Source organism: Plodia interpunctella, chromosome 4 (genome assembly GCF_027563975.2).
Source record: "Plodia interpunctella isolate USDA-ARS_2022_Savannah chromosome 4, ilPloInte3.2, whole genome shotgun sequence".
In the NCBI taxonomy this organism is placed as follows: domain Eukaryota; kingdom Metazoa; phylum Arthropoda; class Insecta; order Lepidoptera; family Pyralidae; genus Plodia; species Plodia interpunctella.
The window spans coordinates 7169261-7192325 of NC_071297.1; the positions used below are offsets into that span (position 1 = coordinate 7169261).

The 23065-nt window shown below is 34.8% G+C and overlaps 4 protein-coding genes across 9 annotated transcripts in view; 2 read left to right on the plus strand and 2 right to left on the minus strand.

Annotated features, from left to right (window-relative positions):
• The first annotated feature begins 464 nt into the window (after positions 1-464).
• On the plus strand, positions 465-3694 carry Nup50 (Nucleoporin 50kD). Of its 2 annotated transcripts, none has more exons than XM_053744554.1 (2): positions 465-953; positions 1267-3694. In XM_053744554.1, exons 1-2 carry the CDS (start codon positions 786-788, stop codon positions 2875-2877), a joined length of 1779 nt encoding a protein of 592 aa, XP_053600529.1. In that variant the 5' UTR covers positions 465-785; the 3' UTR covers positions 2878-3694. The 2 variants fall into 2 exon arrangements, with proteins under 2 accessions (XP_053600529.1, XP_053600530.1); XM_053744555.2 differs by having other exon boundaries at positions 466-867.
• Positions 3695-4488: 794 nt separating this feature from the next.
• On the minus strand, positions 4489-7097 carry mip130 (Myb-interacting protein 130). Of its 2 annotated transcripts, none has more exons than XM_053744556.1 (2): positions 6872-7097; positions 4489-6501 (listed from the first exon to the last, which is right to left on the minus strand). In XM_053744556.1, the coding sequence occupies exons 1-2, from the start codon at positions 6888-6890 to the stop codon at positions 4796-4798; spliced, it is 1725 nt and encodes a 574-aa protein (XP_053600531.1). In that variant the 5' UTR covers positions 6891-7097; the 3' UTR covers positions 4489-4795. The 2 variants fall into 2 exon arrangements, with proteins under 2 accessions (XP_053600531.1, XP_064292006.1); XM_064435936.1 differs by lacking the exon at positions 6872-7097 and adding an exon at positions 6581-6599.
• Positions 7098-8373: 1276 nt separating this feature from the next.
• Positions 8374-10362, plus strand: rtv (retroactive). Of its 3 annotated transcripts, none has more exons than XM_053744570.1 (3): positions 8374-8561; positions 9119-9295; positions 9617-10362. In XM_053744570.1, exons 1-3 carry the CDS (start codon positions 8498-8500, stop codon positions 9817-9819), a joined length of 444 nt encoding a protein of 147 aa, XP_053600545.1. In that variant the 5' UTR covers positions 8374-8497; the 3' UTR covers positions 9820-10362. The 3 variants fall into 3 exon arrangements, with proteins under 3 accessions (XP_053600545.1, XP_053600544.1, XP_053600546.1); XM_053744569.2 differs by lacking the exon at positions 8374-8561 and adding an exon at positions 8644-8760; XM_053744571.2 differs by lacking the exon at positions 8374-8561 and adding an exon at positions 8784-8898.
• Positions 10363-10995: 633 nt separating this feature from the next.
• The window catches only part of LOC128669631 (uncharacterized), a 30218-nt gene continuing 18148 nt past the window's right edge, over positions 10996-23065 (minus strand). For both annotated transcript variants that reach the window (XM_053744567.2, XM_053744565.2), the window contains exons 2-5: positions 13070-13271; positions 12567-12674; positions 12090-12242; positions 10996-11333 (exon numbers count right to left, since the gene is read on the minus strand). In XM_053744567.2, the coding sequence (XP_053600542.1) occupies positions 11128-11333; positions 12090-12242; positions 12567-12674; positions 13070-13223 (621 nt within the window). In that variant the 5' untranslated portion in view covers positions 13224-13271 and the 3' untranslated portion in view covers positions 10996-11127. The remainder of the gene's footprint in view (positions 11334-12089; positions 12243-12566; positions 12675-13069; positions 13272-23065) is intronic.

The following is a 23065-nucleotide window of genomic DNA, read 5'->3' on the forward strand; positions in this document are numbered from 1 at the left end:
ATGCTTACATAATGAATGGATTAATAAAGTACTCTAAAACAAACGTTTTAATCGACATAGCAAAAGGCGGCAAAGATTTTGTGTACCTAACATACAGTGCTGTACTAATACTCCCTATTCATTGAAGGTATGATATAACTTAAAATGGTGTTATTATTTTCAGAATAATCCACTAAATCCTTCCTTTTTCCTTTAAACTCGCACCAAGATTGCGTAAAAGATAGGTCGTAAATCTGCAACAATATTAAAAATTGGCGCTTTTTGCCTCCATTGGCAATGTTTGTGTACCTAAGTTATACCAGTAGCGCCACCTAAGCTGAGCTTTGCGTGATATGCCCTATTTTTAAATTAAATAAGAAGAATAAAACCGGTAATGAATGTTGTGAATCGGTTTCGTACCGGTTCTTGTTGCATCTATTAAAAGCTTGTTTTGCACTGGTGTAACTTCTACTACCTAATGTCAATTGACATTTTAAATTCGCGTGTGTTTGTGGAACTGGGGCTGTTCGGCTGACTGGGCTGGGATTTCGGATTTGTCATGTCAGATTTGTGACATTTTTTTGCGTTAGAATAAGTGCGTGTTTTTTGCAATTTTTCTAAAAATCCCATTAGAGATACTTTTTATGTTTTACTGCGTGATTTTATTAAAGCAGTTAGATCAGTCACTGTTCACATCTTCTCGAAAATGAGTAAAAAGTAGTACCTGACGGCACGAGGACCTGCCGCAAGAAAACCTATTTCGCTCTTCAAATCTACTGTGAAAGTAATAATTATATATATAAATAATGTCTGTAAAACGACAAGCTACGACTGATCTTAACCATGAGAATTGGAACGACGATGATCCAAGTGAGCGGGAAGAAATGGGTACGTTCAAAGCAGCGCCTAAGGACGTTCTTGAAAAACGCGTGATTAGGACTGCGAAAAGACGATCACTAGTATCCGGTGATGAGGTGATTTTTTTTCAGATGTTAATCTAATTTCATTTTTTTTATACTTGCCACCAATATACTTGAATTTTGAAAAACCCATACCTACAAAGGTATATTTTATATATCTTTGTTGACAATTTTCTGGCTAGAATAATAATGCATGTCAATTTTATTTAGTAAGTATCTAAATGAACTTCCTAATGTTGAAGATATTAAGGTTATTATTTATCTGTTTGTAACAAGATACTAATATTTTGGAAATGACTAGCAAAGGTTATCAGTTCAAGTTTTTAGACAAGTAAATTTTAAAATTTCTCCTTTTTCTTATTTTTAGCCAAAGAAAAGTGTTTTTAGTGGATTCGGAGGTTTCAACAAGACACAACCTTCATCATTTGATTTTTTGGCAAATTTAACAAATGGCAATAAAAATTCACACTCTACGGCAAATAAGAGTGACACAACTGTGACATCAACCATATTTAGTAACACACCAATTTCAAGCAATTCAAGTAATGGTATTTTTGGTGTACAAGGACCATCAGAATCCAAACCTATGTTTGGATTGGGCACAAGTCAACCATCATCATCAATGTTTGGGAGTACTACCACTAGTGCATCTACAGCAATGTTTGGGAGTACTACCACTAGTGCATCTACAACAATGTTTGGGAGTACTACCACTAGTGCATCTACAACAATGTTTGGGAGTACTACCACTAGTGCATCTACAACAATGTTTGGGAGTACTACTACTAGTGCATCTACAACTACCGCTTCATCATTATTTACTGCTACTAAAGCTGATTCCACTGTTAACGACTCACCATTCAAAATTCAAACACCTATGAAATCAACCAGTGACAAGAATGAGATGAAGACTAATATGCCAATATCACAGGTATCATCCACTATGTTTGGTGGACCAACTACAAATAGCAGTAGTAAGTTATTTACAAGCTCAACAAATTCATCACCATTTAGCATTAAACCTTCTACTACTCCAGTAACCCAAACCAGCACTGGTTCTTTATTCACATCTGGTTCTAATTCAGTCAATTCAAATAAGCCTACAGAGAAAGCTGATGATAAAAAAATTACTTATTGTTCAAAGTTAAAAGGGTTGAATGAGTCTGTTTCTGATTGGATCAAAAAACATGTTGGAGAAACACCATTTTGTATTCTTACTCCAATATTCAAAGATTATGAAAAATACTTAAAGGAAATTCAAGATGAATATCAAGGAGTAAGCAAAGAAAGTAAGACCACAGAATCACCATTCCATATACAAAACAATACATCATTGCCAAAACCAACAGGTTTTATGCTTGGAAGTGCTATAAATAATACCGAAAATGAAAATAATAAAACTGACACACATAAAGTAGGATTTGGTATACCTATGGCACCCACAGCAACTACTGCAACTTCATCGTTATTTTCCACAAATACAAGTACTAACACTAATGGAGCAGCACCATTTTCATTTGGTATTGGGAAACCATTTAGTTTCAGTTCTAATGTTCAAGCACCTACCCCATCGGAACCAAAAAAGGATGAAGAAAATGAAGATGAAGATGCACCTCCTAAAGTAGAATATAAACCTATTTCTGAAGAAAACAGTGTTTATGAACAGAAATGTAAAGTTTTTGTTAAAAAAGATGGAAATTTTGTTGATAAAGGTGTTGGTACTCTTTATATTAAGAAAGTTGGAGAAAATGATAAACACCAGTTGTTGGTCCGTGCAAACACAAGCTTGGGAAATGTTTTAGTGAACTTAATTCTTGCATCAGTACTCCCCATCCAACGCATGGGGAAGAATAATGTTATGATGATGTGCATTCCAACTCCAGATTCAAAGCCTCCTCCAGTTCCAATACTTATAAGAGTGAAAACTGGAGAAGAAGCAGACGAACTATTAGAAATGCTGAACAAATACAAATCATGAAGAAATAATCAAGTATATTTAGATACTTATCTGGTTTAGACATCATACTAGACTGAATAAAAATTATTTCATTAAGATATGATTTAATATTTTATTGATATAATTTGTAATGGTTTTGTTTATACTACTCATTAAAAGTAAAATTGTGATAAAATGTAGATATTTTTTTTTAGTATGGGGCAATGGGCATAAAAAATTTCTCGTAAAGACTCCAGTGAAAATGTCCAGTAATTTGTATGATATCAAAATTATTATAGAGAGGAAATCAAAATCATACATATGCCGGTCCGGACTAGGACACAGCTTTACTGTTTTACTTTCTGATATGCGTATGTCGTAGTCATATTGTCGAATCCGCCGAAAAACTGCTACCTAACGTTCCGGATTGTAATGAGCGCATCGCGTTTCTCACGGCATCGGATCGTGCCGCCAACATTCAATTTGATACACCAATTGATATCGAGAGTAGAACACAACTTGATGCTAAAATGCTTGATGTAAAAACCCTTACATACTCTGCCAAGAACCTAATATGTCTTATGTATTTTATGCATTAAGAGTATAAAAAAGAAGCTTGGTTTGGTTGTTATATTACTATGTAGCCAAGTTTTCTATAACTTTAGCTCTTGCCTATTCATTGCCAATTTACTGGATAGTTAATAGTTTAGATGTCTATGTGGCCGCAGCGACGAATGGTTATCTAAAACTATATCGATTTATGCTTAGCGTTATTGAATTGCGAAATGCACACCCATCAATTTTGTATCATTGAAATTATGTACTAAGTACATTAATAAAATTTGATTCATGAACTATATTGTTTAAGGTGTATTAATTATTTATGAATTGGTATATTATTCCCTGGACAACTCAAGGATTATCCCAACCACTCCCAACAAATGATTCCTATGTATAGGGAGTTACAAGTACATACAGGAGACATACAAATAACATTTCACCCCGAATGTACCGAAAACGTCCATGTTTCTAGTAGAAAATACTAAGGGGACCCGCGCGCGGAGCCCTTTCTAAATCTATGAGTGCTCGTTATTCCAAGGGCACACTAGTCCCATCGTCCCATAAAAAGCTTAAGCATACCAGTACCACAGGAGATGATTTATATGATATATATGACACAGTTGCTGCTTTGAGGAAGAAATCGATAGCCTTGGTGGCGAATTTTTGTCTGTAGCTGCCGAAGCCGCGGGCAAAAACTAGTCCTTTTTAAAGTACTAGCGACTCGCTCTTGTAGTATGCCTTTCATCACAATCGGCCTAGTAGTTTTTGAGTTTATACATTACGAATAAAAATACAAACCTTTCCTCTATAATTATAATATTAGTATGTATGTTTATGTTGATGGTAGTTTAATCTCCTGTGACGGTGGCGCTAGTGTGCAGATTTAGCTGGCCCAGAGAAAGAACAATGCTATGTAATCTTGTTATTCAATAAAACATACCTACTTTAAGTACCTATTTTTTGTTACTTTCTGTCAATGGCAAATATTATAAAGTGAGATAGTGACATATTTTAGCATAAAGCATGTTTTAACTTTTATTTAACGGGGTAAACATTTGACAATATTTTATGCATCCTAAAATAAAATTGCTATTAGGAAATAATACAATAGATTTATTCTGGCGCATGCGCTGCTCTATATATACACTTAAATAACCTATTTAAATTTGATCTTAATATTTAAATATATTCTGATACACAGACTCTTGGTAAGTTGTAATCTAGAGAATAATAAGTTTTTGCATTTAAAATCATCTTAAATCCATGCAACTACATACATGAAAGGGAAGCCTATAAATGTATTATAACAAAGCACTTGAATAAATCATGTAAATTTCATCCATCACAATTAAAATCATTTATAATTATTTATATAATATAATGGTTATGTAATTTGGGTTTATGTACCAGTAACATAAGAGTTGGATGACATTTGACCTAATCCCATCTGTATTCTATGCATATGAACTTCAACATTGTTTTGGAACAACTTTTGATGTTGCGGTTTTAACTTCATTTTTATTAAATCCATGGTTCCTTGCAAAACACTCAGTTCATAAGCATTTTCATCAGAATCAGACAAGCTCTTAACTTGTAACATGAGGGCAGTAAGATCTGTTATAAGTTCTATTAAGAAATCATCTTTCACAGAACCTTTGTTATTCTTGTCTACAAGCACACTGGCCTCTTCCCGACATCTTTCTCTCAAATGAGATGGAGCTAACATTGCATCCAAGCTGGGTCCTGGTGCAATTTGCTGACAATATAATTGTATTTCATTGATATACTCTTGTAAGTCCATGTTCATTCTTTCTAGATCAATTACTGTGGCAGCATATTTTCTTTCAAAGTCTTCAGGCATTTTGTCACCAAAACATTTCCTTTTCTCAGCTTCACAATTATATTCCCGGAGTCTATCAATTTTCGCTCTCTTAGCACGTAATATTTTTGTTAATTTTATTATTAACTCCAATAATGGAAAAGGATAATTTGCTGGAGTTGAATCAAACTGTTTATTGATATCTGAGCAACCTATAAGTGGATCATTTTGAGCATTGTTATTGTTAATGGGAATTGGTTGCTGATACAAATTATAGATGCCTTGCATAACATGTCGAGGTCTGAACTTTGCTGAGATACTAGAAAGGCTAATTGTATCAGGAGGTTCATTAGACAATACCTCATAATCTGGCACTGAATGGGTCCCAAGCTTAGGTCTTTCAAAAGATATTCTATAAGTATTGTTAGAAGTGTCCACCGCATCTATGCAGCCTGTGAATAAACCATCCTGTGGTTTTCTTAGTCTTGCAGTCACTTTAGTGCCAACAACTAACTGCATGGGAATTTCATTAGGTAGATCTTTGATGCAAATGTCAGTACTTTTTCTTTGTTGGATATATCTAATTAATTTTCTCTTTCTTTCAAGCTCCTTTCGTTCTTCAGCAAAGAAAGCTTGGGAACATCGACGAGGTTTACCCATCATGCGTCTGATTTTGGCCCACTGAACTTGAGTCAATTTTCGATTTGTCAATTGTGGAAATGACTCTCTGAGACATATCATAAAATCATTATCCCCATCAAATAAAGCTTTGTCAATATTACTGTAGAAATATTCAAAACACACCCATTTATGTGCCTTTGGCAATTTTAACAAATTTCGCAGTCTCATACCAATCCTTTGGCCTGACTTTCGGTCTGGCGACTGGCTCCCAGGGCTCTCTGGCATCTTGTCATCCACCTTGTCATTATTTCTCTGTACCTTGGATGGTGACTTTTGTTTCTTGGCACTTGACTGTTTAATAGGGGTTTTAGATATGATTTTTGGTGTTCTCTTTGGAGATTGTCTTGGGGGAGATGTATTAACAAAGTCATCCACAAAGATAAATCTGTTTTTCTTCCTTATTCTCGCTGGCATACCCCTTGCGTTCAATTTTTGCACCGGCTCACTAGGGGTCGGTTTTGGCGGTAACTTAGTGCCAACCCTGTGAAGTCCAAGTGCAGCTGGACCAAAGGCTGGTGGTTCTTCTTCGTCTTCTGGAAAATCCATATCCATTGGTTCATCTTTAATTCGATATTGAGTACGAGACGTATCTCCATCGCGCTCCCCTGTGCAAACAGCAAAATAAGAATTGATATTAGTTGTATAGAATATTTAGTTTTAAATATGAACAAGATAAAACTATACCATCATAAAACGATTAGTACAAAGTGGACAATATATGATAGCTAGTCACAACAGTAGTTACAATTTCAAAAATTCAAATTTCGATAAATTTAATGACAATTTCATCTTCAGATTTGAATTTTTTCAAATTTTGAATACATCGAAGCTAGGTCATCCTAATCCAAACGCGAGTAGTGTCTCAAATGTAAACACTGGCGCCAAGAGGTTATATATAAGGTAAATTTAAGATGGTTTCAGTAACATATTCAGAATTCTATGAAAATGTTTTACGATTTTGTAAATAAAACTTACTTTCTGATTTATCCGCCATGTTGATGTTAAAAAATTTGATTCAATTTGAAGATGAAGAGCGCCAACCAAAGATTTGTTTCGTTCGGATACATACAAAAGTTACAAATTTTAATAATCCACAAATATCCGAATAAATTCATTGAATCAAACACAATGTGATGTGCTATCCTCTATTTCTATCTACAAACAAACAAGACGTTTCATTTTGTCTATGGGATTTATTTAGGCGGTAAATCCATTTTTAAACCAATCAGAAATCTTTCGCTGCATCAGAATGAGACGCAAATATGTATGTACAGTTGACATTACAACAAGTTAACCTGCATGAAACTCTGTGACACGGTAATAATGACGAGTTTGCAATTTTGGTAGGTTTGGGTAGGTTGATGTATATAGATATTAAAACTCTTATATCTGTGGTATATGTATATATCATGAAATTAGTAGTTATAGGCGCTTCTTGCCTCCATTGGCAATGTTTGTGTACCTTAGTTGCACCAGCAGCGCCATCTGCTTTGAGCTTTGCGTAATATGCGCTATTTAGGTTCCTGATTAGGATTCTATATTCGGAAAGCTAATGTGTAAGGCCGCGCTAATTCGAAAACCGAACTTAAGCGGCCTAGGGGCGGAACCACGGTTCGTCGTTCATTTCATTCCCTTCTTTGGAGACTTTAGATGTTGGAACCACTACTACTACTAGACTACTACCGCTATTAGTGACTGAAAAAGCGTGAGCGTGACAAGTTGGTGGTGGTGGGTGATGAACTTTTTGCGAGGCGTGTAATTTACTAATAGGCGATGACACGTCTGGTAAAAGATCATCTGTACATCACTATGCAGTAATGTAAATAAACTAAGTCTTCAATTAATTGTGTATATAAAGTAGAAGATAAATGATATATTTTGAACATGGTTGTATTTTTGCTTTATGAACTTTATAATATTTTTCTAAAATTTTCTTCCATTTAGCAAACATTATGGGATATTGGTATGATTTTTTTAGTTTTCAGAAAAATGAAAAGTTACTAGGAAGACCTATATAGGCATAAGATTACGACATTTAAGGACAAGGTTTGGTAACGATTAATTTCTCAACATCATCAAAAAAATAACCACAATAATCGATTGTAGGAATAATATTATTTAGGTGCGTTAGTGATTGTATTACTAGTGATAAAGCAATAAATCGCACTTGCAACATCACTACATTTGTCTTATTTACAATAGTTTTTATGAGTTTTATGTCAAAAAAATACCTACTCGCATCACATCCGAGTTTGTATAGTTCGATATAATCACTATATAGGTATGTACTATATTCGAATCTCAATGTTTGGATTATTCCACTGACGTAGACACGTACCCATGTAGACGTACTCCAAGTACTTACTAACCATGTAGGTACTATGTAGATCAATGGGCAACACTAACATTGCTTCATGACGTTGACGTTGACGAATGACGCGACGGACGTAGCGTAAAATTATCATTCATTCAAAAAGTGATAGCGAGCTGTTGAATGAAATTTACTTTAGAAATACCTAATGTAAAATGAACATATTTGTATCACTTATATGTAATGGTTCATGATAGTTTTATATTACTTATTATTTTGAATGTAGCAAAATGAAGTGCAATACATTATTTGTGAGCGCCGTGCTGTGCCTTCTTCTAACAGAAGAAGCTAACTGTAAGTAACTATTTTATTACCTACAAGAATGTTTTCAAGGTAAAGTGAGAGTTTTCCTGACAATGGTTGAAGATACCTATTTAATATGTCAGTCATACCTTAGTTTAGTGGTTTGTAATGTATCTCACAAAGCTATACCTATCATTACAAAGGGTATCACATGTTTTCTTTATATTATACTGTGTACTTTGTTCACTTGGTAGGTATTTAACTGGTTTAATTAATGCCATCAAGCATTTAGCAACAAACGACCAGATATTTTTCCAATTAGAACACCTTATAAGCTCAGTTCTAATACTACGTAATTAATAAATAGATATGAGTATGAGATCTGTCAGTAAGTATAATGAACATATTTTTTTTGTCTATTGACCCCTCAATTCCCGCACAGCTAGATCGACTACAATCCTTTTGTTTATCAATTGTCTTTATCACCTCTGGGCTCAAAGGTAAATTAAATAAGCATTGTCAGAAATAATCATAATAAATACAATGGTTTTGTATCAATAATAAAAACAAAAAGTAAAATTACAGTTAAATGTTTTAATTTATTTCAGGCATAAACAAGCGATGTATTAGATGTAGATCGCGTGGTGAACTAGGCACATGTGGAGATCCATTTCCATTTAATGTGACAGAGCCTGAAGCTGAAGCCGGCATTCATGTTATGGCTTGTCCTTCAGGATGGTGTGCCAAAATGATTGAGGGAACTACAGGAACCTTTAGGACTGATGGTTAGTAGTATATCTATGTACTAAACTTCGCTACATTTTTTTTATTGAGTGTTAACACACCTGCTAACACTGGTGTCATATTTTATTTAAATCGCCTAAAGGCATCTGACAAGATAAACATATGTGGGACAAGTAGGATTCTTGTATGAACCTGTGATGGTGAGTGATAGAAAGTGTTACTTCATAGCCTCAGAAAACATGTTGGTAATGCTTTTTAAATAGGTAATGTAAAAATGCTAAGACAGTGATTTTACCACTGAAGAGTATGTAATTGAACCCATTGTGTACCAAGCTTATAATTACTTTCTATAATGGTTGCAGATTATGGAGCTGCAACGGAAAGAATGTGCCTTCAACGACCTCCAAATGATTATGAAGAGCGATGCGCATACACCATGTGGAACCACAGGAAAGTGTACATGTGCTTCTGCAATGGTGATCTGTGCAATTCAGCAGTTAGTGTGTCCTTGTTTTCACCTATGATTTTATTAGCTGTTCTCATAACAGCCTACAACATTTTATAGGCATAGTTGGAATATGATGTCTGGAAAAGCAGATTGTTTCAATTTTCATTATATGATATTATGTTGATAAAAATATATAAAGATCTTGTAAATTTATTGGTCAATTTATAAGTTTCTGCTAGGAACTCCCTTGCTCATAATATTTTGTGATAAGAAAAAGTGATAGTCTATAGACAAATTCAGACAATTCAACTAATTTTCATTTAATCTACTTATTTACATAATTTTATTATAAAAAGATATATTTTGAGAACAAATTTATGATTTCAAATATTGAAAACAATTTAGTTGTGTGTGAAAGTGATTAAAATACAATATTAAATTCCTAAAATCACTGTGCTTATGATATTGATAAATTGTTTTTAACATTTGAAACTGATAACATTTTAGGTAAAGGAAAAAGGTGCTAGAAATAGAAATAATACTCAATTGTGATGTAGTTTCTTAAAAGCAGATTCACTTAATTTTTTTTCTGGCGATGTTATAATATTACAGATAAAATATATCAATTAAAGATAAAATATATTAAATAAAGTATGTCAATTAATTGTTTATTTGAAATGTAAATTATAGAATATTATTTACTCCTTTTAACTTTTTCAGTATGTAGTTCTTTGAATGCTATCCATGCCGGATTCCTTATAAAAAAAATTGGTAAATTATTTTAATCACCACAGATCTGTAAACAAAATGATACACTAACAATATGTATGTATGTATCCATCCATAGAATAAGACTTGTAATTATGAATCTCAGTTTTAAGCACTGCCTTTTTTTGAAGATAGATTTAATTTGAGATAACTACTACAGATCTTTAGTATTTTAGTATTTTTGTATCCGTCCTTAAAATATACTTACAATTATGAATGTCAATTTATGCACTGCCATTTTTATATTTTTGAAAATAAATCTAATTTAAGATTTATCTACTACTTCTACAAAATACTTGTGTAATGTAGCGACTTTTGTATAATTTTAAACATGTATCTATAAGTACATAAGAAAGAAAGTATTATATAGAATATTATAAAACATATACTGTTTGCATTGTACTTTTGACTTAATTTAGAAACAATTATATGGAAAGAGTCGAGTATAGAATTTATACATTGCTACAGTTCATTAGTTTTAATGTGGAAAATGATTTTTATAATGGGAAGTGTGAAATATGTAAATAATGAATGCTTAGATTGAGGTATATTTTATTAATGAAATGCAGATTTAATAATTATGACTTTTTGTAAATGAGTATTTTTTATAATATTATACAAATATAAAGTTTTATTTTACTTGTTTAATTTAACGGGCTAAGGGCGATAATAGGGCCAGGTGTGTCGTATGCTGGCTAAACGATGGGGTTTCAATTGGTTTTTGATCCTAAGTTGTTGGTTTTCGAGCAGGGACATGATGTGGGGAATGTCGTGGAAATATAGGTTGCCGTGGAGGTTGGCGCGCTGCACGGCCTCTATGGCTTCAGAACCTTCTAGTAGGTATGGATCACTGATCTCCGACTCTGCAATGTAAGAAAGTGCCAAGTTATTCATATTAATATTTTAAGGGATTTGTATTTTTTAATAAACTAATAAACTCAAACCGACTTGGATGAAATTTGGTACAGAGATACATGAAACCTACGAGAGAGTAACGACCTAGGTACTTCATTATATTATTGGGAAAAAAAGATTTAAAAAGTTAAGCCCTTATCGCATGACAGGGACCAACACTGTTTTGAATGAGTTTCCTTCGGCATTTCTTTCTAGTATTGTATTTTCGACGCTAGTTAGCTTTTTGGGAAATGATTATATTTGGATGTGAAGAAGTGGCTGTGTAGGTCTTATTTCTAATTTATAAATGCTTTGACAAAATGATTGAATCATAGAAGTAGTAGGTACTGTACGGAGTACCTACTAATTCCATGGATTGAATCGACACCTTATTATAACAACTACTGTGATGCCGGGCATTGCCGTCACCACATTATCGCGGACTAGTTCTTGAACTTGGAGTTTTCATTGCGGTAAATAAAATCACTCATACAAACTACGCCATGTTACTTAATGCATTCGTGTCGGCATCTCTTCGAGTTCGGCGATTGTGTGTAGCCTTCATAACATAAGGCTAGTACGTAGTAGGAAGTAGGTGCTGCACACTACTAGTAGATCGTCTGTGGAAGGCGATAGACATGGTCATGTAAAGCAGATGCTGCTAGGCCACCATCTTAGACGTTGGTTGAAAACCTGACACCAAAGTTGTAACGACCTTGGTTTACCTGATGTTACCTCTGGCGAGTCGATTCGGCGGCTGTAGACTCCGAAGCGCGGCGGCGGTACCGGAGGCAGAAATAGACCTTCTGGCCACAGCGACTCGGGGTCCGGAGAGTCCACTTTGTACGGCGACGGTGGCAGCACTGGGATGGGGACGTCTGCAACGGTTAATGCAAATGGTTATAAGTAAGTATATATCTTATCTATACTATAGCTGATAGCGCCACCCTCTCATGCAGCTTCGCTAGGGTAAAACCATTATAAATTATAAATCTATAAAACTTCCTCAGGAATCACACAATCAAGGTAATAACATATCATATGACATCCACAAGAGGACATGGAGTGGTCCTATACTAAGGCGGAATCACACGCTACAAGCATTACGGCCGCCTAATTGTAAATCTTTCTACTTAGTTGTCTTTTTCAAAATCGTTTCTTGTTTTGGTCGTAATAAAGGGTTGTTACTTATATCAACTTACCCACATAATTGTTGTACTGCCATGGTGCGTTCAGAGAGTTGAAAGGCGGCGCTTCCTCCGCAGTGAAGGGCACGGTCGGCTTCACCTGCGGGTAGCCCTGGGGCGACCCTGCAATGTGGATTAATTTATTTTTTTGTTAGGTTAGGTTTTGGCCGAATTCCCCTGTGATCTGTAAGTGGAAGAAAGGAAAATAATAGGGAATATGCAAAATTATTCAACAATTACGCTCAAAACGTTTCCGTTATATTTTGAAAAAAACATTTTATTTTTATTTTATTTATTCAGAAAACTTACAGCATTTTTTAACAAATTAACTAAGATAAATAACTTTAAAGTCATTTACAAGTTTTCACTTTTAAATTTTGGTGAAATACTTTGGTAAAGTAAACAATAAGTCATCGTGATCGAATATTTCACAAGCTTTTGTTTAACTTGCAATGTATATATATAATATATAATAAACTAACTTTTTTTTTAAAATTACAGTAGAAATTTCTACTCACTTCGCAAACTCCTCTGCTGCGCCCTCTGTGACTGTCTCTGGAACGCCCTGCGCTCCAACAGATGCACCGGGTCCCCCACTCCGTGTGAATAGCTCCTCGCTGGCGTGTTCACATTGATGTGTGACGAGAACTGTGTCGCTGCAGCCGCAGACATGTGAATGATGCACAGCAAACTGTATGCTATTGTTTTGTTTGAGAGTTTCTGAAAACATAAAAAAATAAGATTATAGGTAGGTAGGTATTATTATTTGCAATCCTACTAATGTTATACTAATGTTATACTAAAATGCGAAAGTTTGTGAGGATGTGTGTATGTATGTATGTATGTTACACGCAAAATCTACTGGACCGATTGTTATGAACGTGTACAAAACACGGGTAGAAAATAACCTGGAATAACACATAGGGTACTCTTTATCCCGAAATTTCCCCAAGAGCGAAGCCCCGAGGCGCATCTAGTGAATTATACTTATATCCTCGAAAAGTTCTTCGCAGTTGAAGCGAATGAATAACTTAAAACTATCGTCATTAGTCAGTCAACCAAGTCATTCAACCAAGTGATCAATATCATACGTTATTAACTACGGATGATCGTACCTACATGCATTGCTAAAAACTAGAGTGCATTTGATGCAGTCCCACGGAGTTGCAACACAATACACGCTCAATTGGACCTTGCGGTGGCGAAATGACGAGCACGTGGGATGGCACTGCCCGCCCGCTGCAGTAATTTGTGTGGCATGCCATCATAATGACTATCTGGCTGTAGCCAGACAGGGTGTCTTTTTAAACAAGGGCATCCAAAGCATGAAGAGACTGAGCATGAAGACACTTATGTCTTCGTGCTCTGTCTATGATCATGAAATGAACATATAGACAAATGGATGCCAAAGTTTAAAAAGTCAACCTGTATGTAAAAGTCCTGAGTGCTGGGTACTTACCTACATAGTGTAGGTGTGTGTGAAAGTCGTGAACTATCGTTAAATATTTTGTTTTTTTAGATAGTGTGCCAGTTTTACTAAAAACTGGTTTGCATTAGAAGTTAAATGTCAAACATTAGGTATAGTAGCCCTAGACAGTAATTGTGTAGTAACTAACCTTACACCCGTAAGTACTAAATCCATGATGTTCAAATATTTCTTTGTTTGTACTAAATAAAGAAATGGTGACGAACAACGGCGGAGTTATCCCACGGAGGGATCTTTTCAAGTGAATTTCCATAAGTATGCGTAGCTACAGTGGTTACAGCCTAAATGTATTTTATTTGTGCCTAAATGTATATAATTACTTCTAACTTGTATATTTTTTATTATGTTGTCTGTCCGTGACCGACATAAGACAGAGCCATTAAGACTAGACGAGCTAGATACTTCTCTGCAAGTCTTGAATGTACAGTCAACAGCACATTAAGTTACCCTGCATAGCGACGAGTTTGAAATGAATTTTGATATGTTAATGTGCTGTTGACTGTACTAATAAACTATTAAAGGTTTTTGGCGGGTCTGGGAGAGAAATAAAAACAAAGAGATTTGCTAGATGCTTCTCCTTCCGCGCAGATTGAAATAGCCAATCAAGGAAGAGCTATAACTATTCTTCCCATTGGTGATACGTAAGCAACTATTTAATCTCAATTCTATCAATAAGCGGACCATGCAGCTAAATGAGGCCTTCGATTCCTTGATATTTTTTTGAAAAAGATTGGTAAGAACTTATAAATCGAAAGTAAATCCACGTCAATACAAATTCAGATATCTCTTCAGATATATCTTTAAACTAAAACAGAGAGTAGAAAGTCATTAGGTTGATAAAAGTTAGATCTAACGGAACATTATGTTTATCTAAGATAAAAACTTATCTAATGGGCTAACTTAATTATCATTCATTTAATAGTCATTTCGATATTCTTCATCATAGGAAGAAATCTAATAATGTCCAGACATAGTAACATCATCGATGTTATATGCTAGCATAAATAGTTAAGAACCTAGAATTTCATTTGCTCTTCGAAAGGTCAAAATTATATTATTGTAGGTATTTCCGGTTTCATCCCGTCATGTGTGTGTCGAAACCCAAAGTCCGCTGATTATACTGCATAACGGCCATGAATAGCAGTGCTTGCATTGTTGTGTTCCGGTTTGATGGAAGAGAGGTAGTGTAAATACAGGACTGTGGCGAAAGACCCTAAGCCACAAAGCCTCGCGCGTGTCGACCCCGGTTTTGCAGGCGTCCATAGGCTCCGGTGACCACTTACCATTTGGTGGGCCGCGTGCCTACTTGGTTCATAAAAAACACAAAATTTATATTTAACGCCTGCGCTATACTAAACTATGGAATAAATTTCCCTCAGCGGTGTTCCCCAATAGTTTCGACATTGGGGTTTTCAAGTAAGTACGTACCTACAAGAGTCTATCGTTTTTTCTCAAAAAGTCGGCGACGCCCCGGTGACCCATCTCGGGTTGCTGGCGTCCCTGGGCTGTGGTGTTTGCTTACCATCAGACGTCCTGCATGCTTAAATAAAATATTTTTTGCACTGAGTACCTATTTTATTTCAAATGAAATATGATATGCTATTACAATGATTACTATCATTAGGTTACGAGCAGCTGATGAACTCGTTAAGTCAGTTGCGTGCAAAGATACTGATAATGACCCCAGAAGCCACCAGATGTCTATAATTCATAGACCTTGCTCACTATTGTTTACATTTTGTTGTAATTTTTAACACAGTTTCGTCTCAATAGAGAGCGGTGTCGTGAGAGAAATTACGACATGAATCATGAGTAGGGTTGCCATCGGTTGACAAAATATGTCTAAAAATAGTAATTCAAATTGGAACTAAAGGTATTGGAGAATCCAAGAAAAAAAGTAGTAGGTACAAATTTTCTTTCGTGTAAATGTGATCCCTGATTAGTTAATCAGGTGGTTGTTTACATTACCAACGAATGAATGCCGCGCTCAATATGCGGTTTGGCCCCCACTGAAAAGATATGCTTGTGCGAACAAGCATAACTTAGCATTTTAGTGGGGGCGCCACTTACATTCACAATATAAGTTTAATAGCTTAGATATAAGTGGTAAAATATAGTATTTTGGTACTATATATTATTTAAATTAAATTTTATATTACGGATGGCAACCCTAATCATGACCCTGACCTTACACCGACATAACGAAGATGGCTTAACGATTGAAGTTCTAATGGAGTCGTATAAGAGACTATTTACACCAAGGTGAGACATATAAGCAACAAAGAAGTGAAGACAAAGACACACGGATATCTGTTACGGTGTTTTGATGTCTAATTTACTTAAAAAAATAAATGGATCAAATTTGCTATCATGATTCAGGATATAACCTTGTACGTACCTACCTAACTTTCGAATAGAATAAAGTTTTTTAAAACATATAAGCTCTATCTATGTATCTATGTAGATAGAGCATATCTATGTAGCTAGCATAAGCTCTATCTATGTAGATAGAGCTTATGTGTTAAAAAAATGTGTGTTTTAAACTTAACTTCATATGTGTCAACCTTATACTCTTATGTTTTAAAAATCTTTATTATTTACACAATTACTGATATATTCATTTCTATGTTATCTTAACATACTTTTTAAATAAAAATGTCTCCTTGCTGCTTAGTATTATATATCCCGTCTGTTGTATGATATAGTCTATAGGCTTCAACGTATTTAGAAAATGAGGAATGTGGAAAACAGGGGCGTAGCTACCGCCGTATCAATGATACGGGACCCCCGGGCTACAAGGGTGTTGGTGAACGTGTTTAAGCACAAATTAATGTTATCCACAACGTCACTTAATCTCGTGCTTCCTGGATTTTTTATAATCAATAAATATTTATTTTCATTTAATATGGCAAGCATTTTTGTTTATTTTGTGAGGAATCTTTACCCAAAGAGTATATAATTACTTACGTTTACTCTTCCAACTAATGTTGATACAGGGACGCACGCTGCGCCACTGATGGAAAATATAACACATATACTTATGTATAATATCTCATATGGCATTTGTTTAAAATTGTAACTTAGTTCACTTATAGCATGTGTCAAAATAAAGACAATATTTTGAAATTCATCACGTGAAAATGTAGCAACAGGTCGTTACTCCTCGAGCGATTAAGTCTAACCGTTCCTTTTGTCTCAGGAACCTGCAATCTATCCGTCACTTGTCAAAAGGAGCTTTTGCAGAACGTGACTAGTTCAGTCACTCCAATTTATCTCTAATTATCAATTCAGCGATCTATTTTCCCAATCACCGATTTCAAAACAATGTCGCAGTGTAGGATACCGATTCGTACACTAACATGAAGACAAAATATTGCTTCTTTTGACCGCGGCTACCCCCGTGTGAATTTCCCATCATAAGTGTGTCCTCCGCAGTCCTCTAAGTAGGTAAAAGGCATGTATGCAAAATTAAGGTGATGGTTTGTGTAAATAAAACCATGAATCAAAACAAACAACCCATTTAATCGAGTCATTGAAACTTATATTTGGGCATAATTTGTATTCGGTAGTGATTGTACACACGTATTTTTGTCTACTCTTCTTCCGGAATACTCGTGTTACGTATAAGTACGTATAAGTTCGACGAATTAAATCAAGTAGCTTTTCAAAAATATATTAAATGTATAGGTAATGTATATGGACATATCACATTTTTTCAAATTCAAAATTCTTTATTCAATTTAGGATGATATACATCACTTATTAACGTCAAAAATTCAAAATTCTTTATTCAATTTAGGATGATATACATCACTTATTGACGTCAAAGATTGAATTGGCCCCAGAGTAAAAAATCTGTAGTTAAATTTAATTTTAAATGAATCCTGGTTTTATACATAGCTATAATGTATTATACTTAGGTAGGTACCAATAAGATGACATTAGCCCATTGTCCAACGGGTATATTTCTTATGGCTGAGATGATAAGAACCTAACTAAATTCATTATCGCTGTAATTATTAAGCAAGTATTAGGTTCGCTTAATCCAGCACTGGCTTTTGGCAATATTCAGAGCGATCTGCGTATTAACCAGTGGTTTTGCAAGGAGGAGACGCAGGCGCATTGTCACGAGCTCTAGATGTCATGTGACTAAAGTGCGCTCACGATTGAAGACAATGTTTCAAGGACAGACGGATATAAAGTGTTTATCTCAATTAAGAGTACCTTCATGTTTGCTCTAGTTCACGTCGCAGGTTAGGTACCTGTACCTAAGAACGTTTCGTAAAATTGAAAAAAAAAAACTTTTTCTTTTCAGCACACCATACAAAAAAAATCTGAGAATATCTCAAATTCAAATTCAAAATTCTTTATTCAATTTAGGATGATATACATCACTTATTGACATTATTGATGTAACAATCACTAACATTTGATTTGGTTTGTTAAATACACAACTATACGGTATAACAATAGATTATTAAAGCTGAATAACAGTGGACACGCATTTTCACAATAAAAAATGTTTTGAAACAGCCACTCAACATTATAACTTGCACTTGACCGATTTTTACTGTGAACAAAAACAGTACTCACGAGTCGAGTAAAGGTAGCTGATCTACGTCACTGAGAAATTCGAGAGTATAAGATTGTAATACTGATTACCATATATGGGTTATTTTAGGTGTATTTAAGTACATTGCGACAATTTCCGCTTTAGCGTGTGAATTTTTATTGTAACCAATATTGTAAACACTACTCGGCCACTTGTAACGAATAACTGCTTTTAAAACAAATTAACGCATTTTATACTACAACAATGTAGTAGCGTAGCGAAGTCTTCGACAACGAAGACTTCGCCCGCAGCCTATTTTCGGAATAAAATACATGGAGTTAGTAGGTACCAGAGTATAGCTATTAATTCCATGATAAAATATACGTAACTAAGTACCTACCTATCTATATCTTTGCTCTTCTTCACAATGAAAAAGATAAACATATTTGGATACTGGCAAGCTGATTTTTCAAACCAAACGGATAAGAAGGTATAAAAAAGTTTAAATTATGTTATCCAATGCAAGGTAGCTAGAACGTAAGATATATTCAGAATAAGACTAAAAGTTCAAAAGACTTGGCTTACGCCTTATAATACAACATTATTAAGTAAATAAGAAATTACAGACGACGGTTTATCCCTTGCATCTCCACATAGATAAACGAAAAAAAAAACTTTACGGGTGAGTTGCACCGTCAAATTTGACGTTGATTTTGACCGGCGCGCAGCCTCTGTTATTTAGACAAAATGGTGTAGACTTTGCGTTTTTTTGCGCATGTTAATGTTAACGGCAAAGTTGACGGTGGTGCCCACCTTATGCGGTATCACCGTCAAGATATGAGCTAATGAGTCTAAAACGAAAATTAGGCACCAGATTTAGCGAGACATATAAAAGTACACACGAAAAGGCCAAAGGTTAGAAGTGCTGTAAACTAAGAATTATGATAATAAGTAGGAGATAGAAAGGAAAGGTACGGCAAGTGGATGTCTAGTTGACCGCGCCCAAAACCTGTATGTATCCTGATGAACACACTGATGACGTGGGAATGTGGCTTAAGGGCCATCGGATCGGAGAGAGCGGCCATTGTGATTGTGACTAGATTGACCACAAGTATATAAGTATCAAGCGTAGCGTAAAGTGAAAACTTTATGTGTACTTTCAAACTTGGCTAGTGTCGCTAATACAAACTCGAACTAAATCCTATACAGATCTCCCTTAGGGAATATAAAGTTGTTGGTTTATGGAAAAAAAAATACCTAAATAAAAATAAAACAACAATATTGAAAGAAAATCCTACTCCAACTACTAACATTATAAGTACGAAAGTGTATGAGGATGTATTAGTTTATGTATGTTTGTTACTCTCACGCAAAATCTACTGGACCGTTGGTTATGCAATTTGGTACACAGGTAGAATACTGGAACCTGGAATAACACACAGGGTACTTTGTAACCCGAAATTCCCACGAGAACGTAGCCCTGGGGCGCAGCTAGTTATTAAATTCATGGTCACGGTCACAAGTTCAAGAAAATAACTTGATTTCTTTATGACGGTGAAAAAGACATCAACGTCCACTTTACGCATTTGTTATGTCTTTCGCGTGATTTTTTTAAAGTAAACATTTTATAAAGCGGTAAATTTCTTTAAAAACAGGTAGGTACAGTATAATAAAAATCTTATCATCATCATCAACAGCCCACTTCTGAGGCACAGGTCTTCCTTATGCATGAATAAAAATATACTTACGTTTTAATCTACTAATCAATCAAAGTAATAAAAACGTGTCGGTACAATCGTGCTCTTACAAGACCTAGAGTTTTCTCGTAGTCTAAATTTTGGGCCTTTTTGATGTCTATCGGTAACGGTGTGTAAAGCAGTGTCGTGTCTGGCGGTACCTATTGTCAAATAGAATGAAACAAATTCATCGTAAATCACGCCTGTCGTCTGCGCGGGCGCACGAAACGTCATCTGATGCAAACATTGCGAAACAATTTGGCGGATATCAATTTGAGACTCGGAATTTATCGTAATTCAATAGCTAAAATAATATGACAGGAGATATAGGAATGGCGAAATTAAAAAAAAAACTTTTTGGATATGGATTAGGTTATATATAACTCATAGCATTCTGTAATTTTTTATGCGCACTAAAATAAGGTCGAATACAAATAAATATACACACTTACCAATACTGAATATTTAATTTGATTGAAATTTAATATATTATATTAAAATATATTATAATACGATATATATTATAATAAAGTTAGGTGTTTAATTTTCCATAGAACAGCTGACTTTTTTTCGCGATTTCCGAGTTACACTCTTGCTAAAAATTGTTCAGAATCATGAACTGAGCGAGCATGTGTTAAAAATCAACCTGTATATACACGACGACGAAAAGATTTGGTAAGTACACTATAATACAACATAGATAAACATATGTTATACAGTAGTGTACTTACGTTAAAAAAAACGTTATTATACTTTCTTCCGAGCTTAACCGGACAATGTATATATTCGAAGTACTTATAGCATATTATTTCATCTTTGAGACCTTATACTTAACAATGCAAATTCTACAATTGACAAATAGCCTCAAAAATATCCTACTTACTCAACCTTTTTTTCACAAATTATCATGGTATGTGACATGTAAAGACTGTTATAAATTGCACTAAATTACTAGAAAATACACAGTTATCAGCATAACAATGTTTAGATACGCCATGTAACATCCAAACCAAATTACGTCACATAGAAAACGGACAAACAGCGGGACGAAGTAACAAAATTGAATCTTATCTTGTGAATCCAGTTCTTGTGGTCAGGTGAGAGAAATGCCAATATTTCTAGATTATTTAGGGTCGCCGGTTTTACAAACTCATGTGGTACGAGTAGGGTTCGAACGATTCGATCTCAGGTGGACGGTCTTTAAGCACTTTACCGCCACTGCTTGTACTTAAAAGCTTGTAAAAGCACCAACAGAGCTGTTAAAAGCTTATTTGCAAACTGCCTAGAAAACCTTACAAATGCTCAAACACAATGTTTTTTATTGAATTGTGTGTGAATCAGATAAATCTATAGATATAGGTACTGCAAACGTTACTGCCCATTGTCGTAGAAGCCCCAATTTTTTTTTGTTTTTTTCGATATGGAAAAAGTACCTGATTAGATTTGATAACTACCCTATTAAAGTAACAAATGAAAACTTCTATTTTAATGTTTAATTGAAAGTACAAATACGATTGTCACTTTTCCTGGTGAAAGTAAAGGGCTATGTTCGTCATGTTCGACCGGAAAGCAAGTGACGTCAACAATGAAGCACAATTAAGTACCTAAGTAAAAATACTTATTAGGATCATCAAAATGAATGAATTATGTAACAAAAATAACAGATGTTCAATATACTGTTACATCATTAGTGCGCAAACTTCATTGGTGTAGGACATTTCGGCATTATATTGCGACAGATTTAATACCTAACTCTTCTTTATTTTGAAGTCGGTTAAAGTATATGAATAACTAAACAAAGGAAGTATTTTATCAGTACTTTATGAAATTGTGTTAATGAATTGCGAGTTAAGAATTTTGGTAGAAAGGTATAAAAAATTACATTCATGCGGACGAAGCCGGCATAAGATAGTTCAAAATAAACTATTTAAATATTTATGAATGTAAACAAATAAGACGTAAGGACAGTGCATTATGAGCGGTTATAATAGGAAGGGAATATCGATTGAAATATGGCACGTGACCTGTCACTTTGCCATAATTCAATCGATAGATACGGACGAACATTCTATACCGATATAAAAATAAGATTATAGGTAGGTAGGTATTATTATTTGCAATCCTACTAATGTTATACTAATGTTATACTAAAATGCGAAAGTTTGTGAGGATGTGTGTATGTATGTATGTATGTTACACGCAAAATCTACTGGACCGATTGTTATGAACGTGTACAAAACACGGGTAGAAAATAACCTGGAATAACACATAGGGTACTCTTTATCCCGAAATTTCCCCAAGAGCGAAGCCCCGAGGCGCATCTAGTGAATTATACTTATATCCTCGAAAAGTTCTTCGCAGTTGAAGCGAATGAATAACTTAAAACTATCGTCATTAGTCAGTCAACCAAGTCATTCAACCAAGTGATCAATATCATACGTTATTAACTACGGATGATCGTACCTACATGCATTGCTAAAAACTAGAGTGCATTTGATGCAGTCCCACGGAGTTGCAACACAATACACGCTCAATTGGACCTTGCGGTGGCGAAATGACGAGCACGTGGGATGGCACTGCCCGCCCGCTGCAGTAATTTGTGTGGCATGCCATCATAATGACTATCTGGCTGTAGCCAGACAGGGTGTCTTTTTAAACAAGGGCATCCAAAGCATGAAGAGACTGAGCATGAAGACACTTATGTCTTCGTGCTCTGTCTATGATCATGAAATGAACATAT

Coding starts and splice junctions, on each gene's coding strand:
- Nup50 (XM_053744554.1), top strand. CDS start 786: ATGTCTGTAAAACGACAAGCTACGACTGATCTTAACCATGAGAATTGG. Junction 954..1,266: donor CACTAGTATCCGGTGATGAG/GTGATTTTTTTT, acceptor TCTTATTTTTAG/CCAAAGAAAAGTGTTTTTAG.
- rtv (XM_053744569.2), top strand. CDS start 8,679: ATGTATCTCACAAAGCTATACCTATCATTACAAAGGGTATCACATGTT. Junction 8,761..9,118: donor CTGTGTACTTTGTTCACTTG/GTAGGTATTTAA, acceptor AATTTATTTCAG/GCATAAACAAGCGATGTATT. Junction 9,296..9,616: donor AGGAACCTTTAGGACTGATG/GTTAGTAGTATA, acceptor TAATGGTTGCAG/ATTATGGAGCTGCAACGGAA.